The sequence below is a fragment of the Dromaius novaehollandiae genome, chromosome 5 (genome assembly GCF_036370855.1).
Source record: "Dromaius novaehollandiae isolate bDroNov1 chromosome 5, bDroNov1.hap1, whole genome shotgun sequence".
Taxonomy (NCBI): domain Eukaryota; kingdom Metazoa; phylum Chordata; class Aves; order Casuariiformes; family Dromaiidae; genus Dromaius; species Dromaius novaehollandiae.
Window position 1 is genome coordinate 10,574,954 of NC_088102.1, and position 13,628 is coordinate 10,588,581.

The 13,628-nt window shown below is 44.2% G+C and overlaps 1 protein-coding gene across 12 annotated transcripts in view; it reads right to left on the reverse strand.

The window, feature by feature from the left end:
* The window catches only part of CEP170B (centrosomal protein 170B), a 59,865-nt gene that overhangs the window by 37,770 nt on the left and 8,467 nt on the right, over nucleotides 1-13,628 (reverse strand). For all 12 annotated transcript variants that reach the window (XM_064511991.1, XM_064511990.1, XM_064511988.1 and 9 more), the window contains 4 exons: nucleotides 7,783-7,872; nucleotides 5,110-5,190; nucleotides 2,148-2,204; nucleotides 621-759 (listed from right to left, as the gene is read on the reverse strand). In XM_064511991.1, the coding sequence (XP_064368061.1) occupies nucleotides 621-759; nucleotides 2,148-2,204; nucleotides 5,110-5,190; nucleotides 7,783-7,872 (367 nt within the window). The remainder of the gene's footprint in view (nucleotides 1-620; nucleotides 760-2,147; nucleotides 2,205-5,109; nucleotides 5,191-7,782; nucleotides 7,873-13,628) is intronic.

Below are 13,628 nucleotides of genomic sequence, written 5' to 3' on the forward strand. Positions count from 1 at the left end.
GGCTGAGCGGGCAGGAATAATAAAGGGTCTTTAAAGGAACATAGTAATGGGTTAAGAAAAGGACAACAGAGGAAATTTTTCAAATGGAAAAGATTTACAGTAGTGAGTAACGAACCTGAGGCAAACGTATCCCTGTTTGGCAATCAGTTTCAATCCCACATAATGATGTGTGAGGAAACACAGTAATTCAGGACCATACTTTGTGTCTGTCCCCCCCCCAGCAAATCCCATGTTGCCTCTTTGCCTGCCTGCCAGTACCATGCCACAGCAGCCATGCATTTTCCACTCTGAGTCACCACTGCTGTTCAAACACTGGCTCATGATTAGGAAATTAAAAATAGACCAGACAGGTGCCAAAGAACTAGCCAAACCTGCTATGCCCACAAGTTCGCCAGCATACACACAATGGCAAGGCATGCCTGAACCATCATGCCAGCAAATTTTTTGGAGGCTGCATTTCCAAAAACTGATAGTCTGAAATACCAAAATCAGAGCTTTAGAAAGACGACACTTCTGTAACTGCTCCTAGAAGTCAACCGCACTACTGTTCTGACCCAGCGCAGAGACTGAGCAGCATGCCGCTGTCCTGAAGCTTGATTAACTGGTTCCTGAGCAAGTACCTGTAATTGCCTTCCTCTCTCCTTTCTCCAGCTTTGCTTGCGGGGACTCAGTGTAGACACCATGCTCCATGGACTGCTCCGCCCTCTTCATTGCCGTGCCTTTGAAATTCATCTGAAGCTGGCTCGTGTACTTCTCATGCTGCAGAGACATAAGCAACAGCTCGCAAGGTTCCTCTGTGCTATATACGGCTATATATACCCCATGAACCTCGTCCTCCCACCCCACGCCACCAAAAGGATCATACAAAAGCAAATGCTGTAGCAATGTTCTGTAACAAGAAGAAAACACATCTGAGTAGAGGCTAGAGAATGGCAGAAATGCCAGCCGAAAGGCTTTCAGATACCTCATTTGGAAGACATTGACAACTCTAGTCCATGAGAAGGGCGTTGTGACTTAGCTCTGCAAAACAGCTAATTTGGAAACCCTTTAAAGAGTAAATTGAGAACAACCAGAACTTATGTCGTTTTCCATTCCAGATTCAAATCCTGAAATCCCCTTTGTTCTTAAGGCAACATTATCAATTCTTCCAGGGCACTCATCTGTGTTATCTCAATTTCTCAGTAAAAACAATTAAAATATATTTTAATTATTTCTCTCCAAACTCTCTCCAGATAGGAATGTTATTCCACCTTAAAAAAGGTCTCGTATTAACTTTGGGCATAGTAAATGATTTAATTAAAAGTGGATTTATTACAAGTAAGTTAATAAAAGAGTGTACCTGTCAAGATTACCCCTCAGTAAATTCAATGAATCATTTATCCAACCCTATCTGTTACACTTCTGACCTTCTCGAAGTCCTAGAAGTGGAACTAGGGCTAAGAGGACAGCACGTGCTGGCCAACAAGTGATGCTTGCCACTGATAGCCTAATCCCTCAGCTGTACAAGGACAGCTTTCCTGCCTGGAGGGGGTTGCTCTTCTGCCTTACACAAGAGGATGCTGGAGTATTTTGTACCTGATCCTGAACTCTATGTTTAAAAAAAACCTTGTTGATAAGAGCAAAAAGCAAAGAAAAATTTGGAGTGTGAACACAAAAATGAGATTAGGAATAAGTTAAGCAAACTTCAGCTAGCTGGAGGAAACATGATGGAGCTGGCCTAAGTTACCACACTCTGAGAAAGGCACCCATGCTTCGCTTCTGGGAGAGAGTAAGTTCTACTATGCTTTTACAAGAAGTTAATGCATTGACTGTTCTTTAATACACTACATAACTGGTAACCTTTGCTGGCAGCCATGAAATCATAAATAACTTCATCTAGATGTTAGCTGAGATAACTAGGAAACGTATGTCTCTCAAAGGAGGTTTTGTTAAAGGAAAGTTTTGTTAAGTATCAATCCAAGGAGAGCCTAACATTGTGGATCTTTTTGCTGCCATCAAGAGTGCTTAAAAATTTCAAGCTACATGGCCATCATTGAAGCACTTCAAAAAAACTGTAATTCTGTAAAATAGCACCTTTAAATTGTACAGCAATCTGTAGATACCACCATCTCTATGAAAAAAAACTACCTCCATCTGTACACCCTTACCTTTAACGCTTCTTCTGGGACCTTGTGTTGAATTTGCTCCAAGACATACATGTTTGAATGTACAAAACTTGTTAAGGAAACAGCAAAGTAATTGGATGCACAGTGAAATCTACCCCTCAGTCACTAAAATAAAATAAGATCATAAAACTAGACAAGCTTAAAATACACAGGGCACTAAAAGTCATCTCCATTGCACACCACCATGGTCTTTGCTTCGCACATTTGGCAGCACAGCATGCGATCATGTCTGCTGGCCAGACCCAGCACTAAATGAAGAGCACTGCAGAGGAAGCTCTGGGGAGGACCAGCAGCTCAGTATGAGATGGGGGAATGACCCAAGCCATGACTCAACTCACTCCCTGCTCCTCTCCACCCTGTTGTCAGCTCCTGGCAGACTGCTTCATCCTCACAGCGTCCCGGCCAAGAGCAGTCTCACGTGGTTGGGACAAGGGAATGGAAGGGTGCACCTCTCTGCAGAGACGCTCAGGACTGCGGTGCTCTCTTGCCCTGACAAGGCCTTTCAGTCACTGCAGTTTCCTGGAGGAAAAGTAAATCAGGCCATGAGCTGCTGTGACCTCTTAGAAAGAGAGGCATTCAGTATGTTTGAGCCTAGACAGCTGTGTAAAAAAATAAGGAAAGCATCTGACAACGTCGTCATGAAGAATCCAATCAGGACTGCACAGAGCAAAGGAGGAAAAAAGAAACATGGAAAATCTTCAACTAAAAATAAACCAACCAATACTGGCATAGCAAGAAAACTCCACACAGCCTGCAAGTGAAACTGTAAATGGGAAAGAGACAAATGCTCTTACGCAACAGAGCACAGCTGACTCGGAGACCACAGGAGACGCTGCCATCCCCACAGAGCTGGCCAAGGTGGGCACAGAAAGCACTTCTAAGAAGAGGGGCACCAAAGAAGGGGAAGAGATTATATCTTTATTCTCATAAAGATCCAAGTCTAAAACTCTCATTCTCATAAGTCTTCCGGTTGAGGGCAATAAATTCTCCAATTCATAAATGCAATCATTCATTTCACATGAATGTCCATGTAAGGGCTGCAGGACTAGACACTTTACTCAGCTGCTTAATGCTCAGAATTGTTTTCTATAAAAAGTTTAAACCTGTATCACAGCCATTAAAATCTACCCAAGCTCCAGGCACTGGCTTATGCCTTAGGTAAACTAGAGTTTACAGTAAATCTTGTACGAGTTTCCCTACATATGTAGGGACTAGAAAAAACACAACCAGCTACATTAGGAGAACATTTGCAAAGCTGCAAAGTCAAGAAAAGCTAGAACTCAGGTTTCCTATGTGACTTTAGCATGCTTCATCACATGTGTGCACTGAGACACCACCTTTAATAACATGGCCCCACACGACAAAGCTCGTGTGCATTTAACGGTCAGTACTCAATAAGAGGCTACTCGGCATTTCCCCCCATGTATGCCTGAATCCTCATCAGCTGCACCCTATTCAAACCCAGCCTGGAAGGCAAATAATCAGTCTCCTTTTCAGCTTTTTTATGATTTAGCAACTCCCTCTCTTTTTAAAGCAAAAAACCAATACCGCTGTGAAGATAAGATCTATCGCCTATAAAACAGGAAGAAGGGACATAGAGAAACCAAAACCAAAAAAAAAGATTTTATACAAGGCCTAGAAAAGCCTCTTTTTCAGCAGGCCCCAAATTACACACAGATCAGTAGAGGCACCCCTGTTTTCAACAGTGAGTACTCCAGCACCATCGCAGCTCAGACCCGAGGTACACGGATCCCTGCAAGTGCACGAAGGCTCGGCAAATTCGTTCTCTTCACAGGTTCAGCTCTCTCATGCCTCCAGCAAGCTTGGGAACATTTCAAGGGCTACAGCATGGCCGAGCACACATGGATTATCATGGAGACAACAAAAGGCACAAGAATGTGGCCTTGGGGTCAAGGATGCGCAAGTTTTCCAAGCAGTAACAGATTTCCGTCCCTCCCCTCCCACGGTAAAACTTACTCCCCGCTTCTATTCTCACAAAGGTCTCGAGTGTTTTAAGGGAAGTTTCCCACAAAAGAAAGGAAGAAATCTAGAGCAGACACTATTCCTAAATGGCTAACACTGGCAGCTAGAGGTAACTGAAACTCATTCTGAAAATGATGACACTGAGAAAAGGCAGCTCTATTTACCACTGTTGATATATAGGCTCAAGAAGGCATTTCATCATATATGCTTATAGCCAGTCATACAGTCACATCAGGATAAAAAGAAAAGGGATGAAGGCAAAGGTATTTTAGCAGACTCTAGCAGTATTTGTACTTTTTTTAACCAAAGCAGTAAGAGTAGCCTGGCCTCCTCCCGACAGAGGCAAAATTTGCTATTGCTAGCAAGAGATTTACTCTTACATTTTGTGGCAGAAGCAATTTGCAAGGTTTGACTTTAATCAATAAAAAGCCAAGGGTCTGACTGCTAGCCCCAAAGCATGATGTTTAATGATGAAGAACTGTGTGCTCACATCATCTGCAAGCAAGCATTTCAGTGAAACGATTAAAAAAAATAAAGCCAGATGATAAAAATATGAAGATGTTAGTGTTACAAAAGAGTATAACACATTTTCTCCCAGACCAATACAAGCTGCAGTTGTCACCCAGGGATCCCAGATTTAACACACATACACACAAAACACACAATCCTTCCTGAGAGAGCAAGAGACCGGAAGACACTGAAACAGCACCTCCACAGTCACTATTTGCCAGTGCAGGGCCTGATTCAAAGCGCAATAAAGTCAGCACGCATCATGACTAACATGCTCTGAATCAGGCCCATGGTGGAGAAACAAAAGCTGATAAGCCATCCAAAGACTCCAGGATGCAAAACAAACACCCTTAGTCATTAGCTGCAATTAGCGCTGTTAACTCTCCACTCAGCAGATAGCACAACACCCAAACAAAGATCGCATCTCACTGCATCCTCAGACAAGAAGGATATCGTAGCCAAAGCGAATGACATCGTTCAGTTTTAGGGTGATGTACTTCTGGTCAGGAATCCTCACGTCATTCACAAACGTCTGCAAGGAAGAAGCACAGAAATGGTTTTGACAGAGCATATCAAGGCAACGTATCTCAGAGGGTCAGGGCTGTGTAGCCACCTGGAACGCACCCATGCCCTCCTGCAAACGGCACTGCGAGCAAGCTGCTCTGAAGGGACCTCAAGGGAGGTTCATCTTTCTACCAACTGCAAACTGAATTTTAGTCCCTGATTTAAACAAGTAAATGAGGTGCCTGAAGTTAGGAACTTCAGATGCTCCTGGCTGTCCTCCTCCCTTCACTAACAGCAAGAACAGCACATGTTGTGGTAAAAGCTAACGCAACTCATAATCCAATTACTGAGTTGAACCTGTACTGGGAAACAGTGTTTCACTACACGTCAAATGACTGGTGTCAACCTCCAATGCTGGATAATTTAACAAGCAAGGCCTTCCATGAAGGAAGGGGGAAATGTAAATGCACAGGAAAACAAACATTTGCAGTGGCATCACCATGATGTCTGAGGCCACATTTTCCAAGACACCATATATTAGTACTGGATTAAAAGCAAAGAATAGGCCCCTCACTCAATAGATTCACATACCCATTTCTCCTATGTCCCAGACAGTTAATTGAGGCCCAAAGAAAATGAATTACCCTTATAAAAGTGCAGGAAATATACTCTAAAGCTGCGAACAAAGTCCAGATGTCTCAAATACTTGTGCTCCAAGGGTGTCCCTGAAGGAACAATTCTTACAGAACAACGGAGGAACAAAATGAGCACTTGTGGATATCTTTTGCAAATAATCATGTTCGCTTCTGTAATAGCCCAGGCCAAATAAAAATTAATTGGGAACTCATGCGAAGAAACGTCAGGATGCTGATGGGGACTAGGCACCTAGCTGCACCCTGGGCGAGAGGGAAGCAGTTGCAGACACCGAGACTTATCCTATACTGCAAGATGGGATTCACACAGCCTTACAGACTGGGAACCCTCAGCTGGGTTTTTGTAGCCTCAATACCATCCAGCGCAGCCTTGAAAAACTAAAATTATGTTAGAAAATAAGGTAACATACTTTCATCACTGAGGCACAGCTTTCTCCCCCTTCTCCCCTCGCCAAGTCAAACGTGCATGACAAGACCAAGCATTAACAGCAGGAACAAATAAATACTAGAATGCAAAGTTAGAACCTCAGCAGACAAGGGCGCCTAGCTTCCTGGCAGTTTATAGGCCTGTTCACCAGCTATTCTGTAATTTCAGAATAAAAGCAGTGAAGCTGGTTAAAAGACAAAGACTTCTTATTTTTGAAAATTTTCAAATAAGGGCACATGTTCCTTTTACACAGAATATATTCAGTTTGGTCACAACAGTCTTCTCCAACAGAAATTCATTTGACCAGCTCTAGAAGATAGGCACTGTTGTAATTTCTTTTTAATTCACTGCCCCTCAGAGCACAATTCTATTATTAAATGTTGTAAACTTGCACTCATTGGCCTCTGAAGAAAGAAGAGTAGTGATACGAGCCTTCTCTTTCTGCAGAATTTTAAGCTGTTATTTTGCTAACATGAGTTAATTCTATCACAGGCTTCGAACAAGGGATCCAGCTAGAGCTGAGACCTGTTATCAGAAATACTTACAATTACTTAACAATACTTACAAGAAGGCTCTCTGCCTTCAGCTATTAGGTCAAGAAGGATTAACACTCATTCTTGCTGTTTTCAGATGCCAGCAATGGCAGAAAGGTCTGCTTTACCCACAGTTTTTGCAACAGTTCCTGGGTTAACCCAGTGTTTCTGTGGTTGGGATGGCGGTGGGCTCCTGTTTTTAAGATCAAAACAATGATCACAGTACAAACCCTACTGTGAACATAGTTATGTGAATCCAGCTTACTCTTGATCCAGAAGAGAAATAGCTCCACTGGTATGAAGCAGCAGCAAAAAAAGGCATGCTGTAAGATTAGGCCAGTTTTAACTATCATGATTTATTTAAAAATTGCAGAACTCTCATAGGCAAGCTCTCACCAAGTTGCCTAAGACTACTGCATGAATCAGGACCAGAGCAAAGATTAAGATTCAGCTGCCTCAGCTCCCCATTCTGGGCTCACATTATCCCTCGGTCTTAACGACAGATCAAACGTAAGGCAGGCAAAATAGCAATTTTTATTATCAAAAAAGGGTGGCATTAAGTAGTTTCTCCCGAAGAAATTAAATGGCTCACTATCCCATAAATCACTCCACCCTCTGACAACTGAGTTGCTAAAAGGTCACCCTGCTCATGCTGAACAGCTGCTCAAGAATCTTCACCAGTTTAACGTTAACACCCCCAAAATGAGTTTGAATTTATTTCCTCTCCTCTTTTCCAAAATGCTCTTTGATTTTGTGATTTCTGAAGGGGTCAGTAAGGACATCAGAAGAAAGAGGGGCAGAATACAATATTCCTTTACCAAAGCTTTTCTCTTCTAAAATGAGATACTGCATGACCTCTGTCTCAGGCAGTGCACATAATTATATATGCTTAGCCAGCAGCTGAAGTGACCCCCAAAGTGTCTAACGCTAGTGTTAAGTATGTGCACAAGTGCTTGCAGACTCAGCACGCTGCGTGCGCACCTCCATCACCCAGGTTTGCTACTTACGCCATTTAAGCTCCCAAGATCCTTCACCCAGTGCTCATCCTTCTCCTTGTCATAGTTGATTACAGCATGCTGCTTATCAACACTGCGGGACTGAGAATAAAAGCATAATGAATGTGAGCCCAGTCAGGCATAAGAGACAATTTAATCAAAGCAACATTTAGACATTAAAGTAACTTGATACAGGGGGGATGGGAAGGGGCAGAGGGAGAGAATCACAAAGGATTAGACATTATTACTACTATAAATAACCAAAGGATAAACAGTAAATGTTTCCATGGCTGTTCAAAACAGTCCACTGAAGACAATACACTATTCACGTGAAAAATCACTGAAAGCTGTCAAGACTGTGCCAGAATTTCAATATAGTGTATCAATACACACTGAAACCAAAACCAGTCACACAAAGCCTGGGGGGCAGGTTCTCAGCCAGCGTGAACTGGAAGAGCTCCATCTTTCACCAGCTGAAGCCGGTGGCCTCAACACTGGGGACATTCCTATTTGGGATGATTTCTTCCTATTTTTCAAAGAGAAAGAGAAAATTGTTTCCTTAAATTACAACCCAAACTTATTCACAACAATGTATATTGTTTCCAGGACTATGTGCTGGAGTTGATTTAATTTCTAGGATGTTTTCCAAGCTGCGGAAGGTTACTAAACTCAGGCTAGGAAACCAAGCTACTCTAGGAAAATTCAAATTTAAAACCAGTTTCAAGAACACTGAACTGGACAGTGGTCCCACTGACTTTGTTGCAATCCACACATACAAAACTCATCTTTTCTTCAAAGTAGAGGATGATACTTCAAGGGGAGTACTGCTGGACTGTGTTCTGGACAGAGTGTTAAAACAAAATCTCTTAATAGTTTTGAAATATGGCATGAGTGTTATAGCTATAAAGACACCAGATTATGTAGACCCATTGCCTTTTTCCTCTGGTAACTTGACTCTTGCTCGAGCTGACTGCAACCAGTGACTGGAACCAGTCAATCCAAGTAAATCCATCAACACGTGTACACATTGCAGAAACCTCCCTGGTATCTCAGACAGGCTGAAAGGAAGAGCAGCCACCAAAGCAGGGAGACAAGCCAGACTCCAAGCCAGCAAATTCTCCTCTTCTTGGGCATCAACCAACCAGTTCTTGGGGAAAAAGAAAAGCCCCTCCCTTTCCAAAGTATAAACACACTGGTTTTCACAATACCACTCTCAGCAAGCCATTACCTACTTCCTCCTGAACAGGCAGAGACAAAGATTGTTTCAGGGGAATTCCTTGATGAAAACACAGAGGTGTTTTCCTAACAAACTGTTACTATTTGCAGAAATTTCTTCTTCCCCTGCTGACGTCAAGCACATTGACGATATCCCAACAGCTGATAAAACGTCAGCTCCTCTCCTCGCAGAGCACGTGTCAACCCAGGAGGCCTGTCCTCCAGAAGAACCCCGAAGCATCAATACGAAGCAAGCATGTACTCGGCCAGAAGGCTGCCCTTCCACCTTGCGGCATTCCTTGTGTCACCTAGGACGCACCACCACGAGCAGAGGCAGGAGGAGAGGGCAGGTCCAGCTGCATCAGCAGTACAGTTATCTGCACACTGCTGAATTTACAAACAGTGCCAGTTCACACAAATCCCAGCTGAAAAATGAGGCAGAACTAAAGGCTTTGGTGCCCAAATGGTGCTGTCAGAATGGCAATCATGGCACAAAAACAAAAGGACTGACAACTAGTGGGACAAATGAAATGAAGACAAGGCATTCGGGGACATCCCACTCATATCTCCTGTTACACCGAGCCCTAAATGCACAAAGCAATGCACAGCAAGGGCCTCCAACGAGGGACATGCACACAGACCTCAGGCATCTCACGTGGCTTCCACGCTTGGCTGTAACCTGCCACCCCAAACAGGCAGGCCCACATCTCACCCATCTGCAATGTGAAGCCGCTGCTTCTCTCTGTTACCAACCACATTAGATGTGTCTTGTCAGTCTACTGTGCAAGCGCCCAAGTGGCTGTGTCAGGTACACACGGTGACCAGTTCCCATCCTTAGGAGGGTCCGTGGATGCTGCCCAGGACCTGCCAGATGGGACCATCTCCAGCCACAGCCTTGCACATCCCTGGAGCTCATGCTCCGTGGGCTGGGGTGGACCTGACCTGCCACGTGGTCCCTCAAACCCTGCGGGGAAGGATGCGAGGGGGGCTCCTTCGCCTCCCTGCCCACCGTGGTTCATTCCCACAACCGTCAGGCCACACGGGCACTGCGCCCGAGCTGGTGCTCCTGCGAAGGCTCACTGCCCCAGACTCACAAACCGGAGCAGGAAGACCGTCCCCGCGCACGGCACAGATTGGAATCCCCCCTTTCACCAGTAACAGACCTCATTCCCGAGGGCAAATACTTTGCAACAGGAGACATGGGGAGATATGAAAATGGAGACTAGCAGAGGCAAACAGAGGTCTAACTGAAGCACATCTGCAAGGGTCACCGCTGCAGGCCTCCCCCACCATGGCACCGACACCTGCATGTTTCTCCCCTTCCATCTCCCCAGAGCTGGAAGTGCTACAACCTCACCTGCAGTTTCTCAGCTCCAAAAGACAATACGGCTGTGCGTTCGGGACACACGGCCATTGCCCCCGAAGTGAGAAACAACAAAGACAAAAGAGATGCTGAGAGGCAGTTTCAAGACCGCTGAGCAACTCTCGTAGCAGAGTTTGCTTTAGCGTTTTTATGGCATGTCACAAAGAAATTAATTTAAAGATTAACAGAATTCAAAAACCTAACCATCCCTTTAGCCTCCTTCCAATGACAGAAAGTCTTTCACCCACAAAAGCCAGCCCAGAGAAGAAAAGGCAGATTCAATCTTGTACCAAGCTACAGCTCACTCAGAAAAGGGTTTACATCAGGGAACCAGCTGTCTCCCAAAACTTCAATTTGCCCTGGATCCGACCCTGACATAAGTTAGCACAGTCTTCAGACTACTGTATTTTACAACAGCTGAGTAGAGGCACTCAGGGCTCCTAAACCAGACAAGGGTCATCATGGGGAAGCAGAGAGGAATTCCAGTGCCTTGACGTTCCTCTACATAAAAACAGGAACAGGTCACCAAAGGAATAAATTTATGCCATGACTTCCCATCTTCCAACAAAGTTTCATCTGCATTCAGACTGCACTTTGCAAAACTAGTGAAAATGGTATGCAGAGTCTGACCCACAATCTTGAAACTACCTCTCAGCATCTCTTTAAAGAACACAAAAAACTGTTACCCCGACAGCAGTGAAATTTCAGGCTTTTGTGCAGAAGAAAGGATTTTTCTCAGTTTTGTTTATGTTAAAACAGCAAACTTCACAAGAACTGGCAACAGGAGTTCCTGAGGGCTTGTCTCCAAGGAAACCGAACTTAAAATAGCTAAAATTGCACCTTATTTATTTCGATGCAGATCTGCCAAAGGTCACTCTTACTTGAGAGGGAAGGTGCAGTTTATTTCGGCATGACTTACACTTGCCATCAACTGCTCTTTCTTGCACTGACAGCAGCACCTAAAGGCTGATGGTTCTTTTGTTCTTAGAGAGGAGCAGAACGCCTCAATCCTACTTCCAAACAAAAGACTCACCAGTTTCCAGACCACCACCGAGTGAGAGCACAAAAACAGTCCTGCTAAGTCACTTCAGACTAGCAGTTCAGGGGTGTCTAACCCATGAACCCTAGGATGACAGAAGGTGATTTAAGACACCTAAGTCCACGTGTGCTGTAGAGCAGTCTACAGGTGTGGACTTCCCAAAGGTCTGCAGCTCCACTGGAAAGGCTTTTATGCAGCTATAAGCTGAAAAGCTGCAATAAAGTTGACTGAATCACAAACGTAAGAGGACTTCCCAGTCTAAATATACATTTGCACCGATATTGAGCCTTGATCACACTCAATCACAACCTCCACAATAAAAGACAAAACTGATCGATATATTTGGAAGGATGGGGAGAGGGGGAGAAAATGTACTGTTCAAGAGGAAAACCCCTATGTGAATTTCCAGCGACGATCAAGTGTTAAAAACACACAAGTGCCTATACCCAAAAGTTAAAAATAAGAAATAACTGGCACACCCTAGCACCTGATCTGTTTCTCTGGAGAAGTACTTGTAAGAGAGTGAGAAGCACTCTCGACTACTATAAGAATCACTTGGATTCTGCTTGCGGCCAAACAAAACCAAAGCTGCAGCACCTCAGATGAAACTGAGGGCAGGGAAAGGAGATGTCCTAAACACAAGTAATTTGCAGGCAAAAATTAAGGCTACACACTGAGAGGGTGGGAATGAAGGAAGAGCACAGCCTGCTCACCATGTCCCAACACTAGACCTGTTACTGAATAGAAACACCTCCTCTGGAACACACAATGTGTGCTTTTCTGAATAATAACATTTACCCTTTTCTGAATGAAAAATGCGGACAGTGATTTGACAGTATACTAAACTCATCCAGGGCTTGCATTTCCAGACATACAAGTCACTTCCTAATATAAGGCTGTCCTGCTTCTCCATCATACTAATCTTCAATGCATCATGTTTTAAATACCTATTAGACAAAATGCACATGCTGCGCGTATCTGAAGAGAGAGGTATTTTATAACTACCCTTTCATCCAAGATTATATTAAACAGGAGATATCTCCAAATCACAGATAGGAACTTTACTCCACGGGTAAAATCCTATACCTATACCAATGTTTTGCATCAGTCTACAATCAGACATGCAACCAAGCAGCATGCTTGTGATTTTCGGAAGTGCAAGCATCAGATCAGCACAAGCGCCCTGCTTAGCATGGAAACAGCAAAGCAGCTTTAAAAGCATGCAGGAGCGTCCGTGGAAGAAAATATCACACTGGCTACGCATGCTGCAAAGAGCAGACGCTCGATAGCTTTGCATTCGGGGAAGGGTCTGACATACAGAACTCGACACTGGGGAAGAAAACACGAGCTGCAGACACACCAAGCAAAACCCACAAGGACACAAGACCTGCTTGGGAAGGCAGGAGGAGAAACAGCAAGGCAGTCTACACATCCCCAAAGGGTCAGGGAGCAGACGCAGCTCAGCTGTCTACGTAAATAGACATTCTGCTTTTTTCCCCAGCAGAGTTCCCATGGGCAAAAACCTCCTGCTCAGGGTTGAGAGATTTGGACCTCAGCCCTGCCAGTGCCGCGAGGCATCGTGGTATTGGAGATAAAATAAACAAGCGAGAGCTGTTTCCCTATTCCTAACTGCAGTCTGCTGTGCATGTCTGGCAGTAGATAACTGCAGCATTCTGGTAGCAACACGCAATAAACATTTGCTCAAATACTTTCCATAGTGAACAGGTTACATTTCTGCCAGTACTGTGCTCTGCACAAGTGTCCCAGTAAGGAAATACAAACCTCTCCCAGTGTCCCACTTTGGGAGGAAGGAAGGAAGGAAGGTAAAGCTATCTAAAAAATAAAAATAATAGTAAGAAAAAACACACTGACATTCTGGCCTGAAACATGCTTTTTGCTCCTCAAAAGTAAAACCTTGAATAACATTTAATGACAGATGAACACTAGGTTTCCCCCTTTCTTCACTATGCATTTCATACAGTTCTGCATATTGGTCATTTCAGTACTTTTCCAGAATTTCAGTGACTGCTCTATCCTGCCTCAGGCCATTACAAGGGAGACACCCCCACAAACGTGGGCTGATTGCTCCCAAGGGCATGTGGTGGTTTCTAAATGTTTCGGCCTAAGCAGACAAACATCTCTTAGGAAGTGCAGCCACCCTTGTTTCAGTGCTGAACCCACATTATAGCTTCCGCGCTTCAGAGCCTCCTGCCTTCAGCTTTGCTGCACTCAAGACCACAG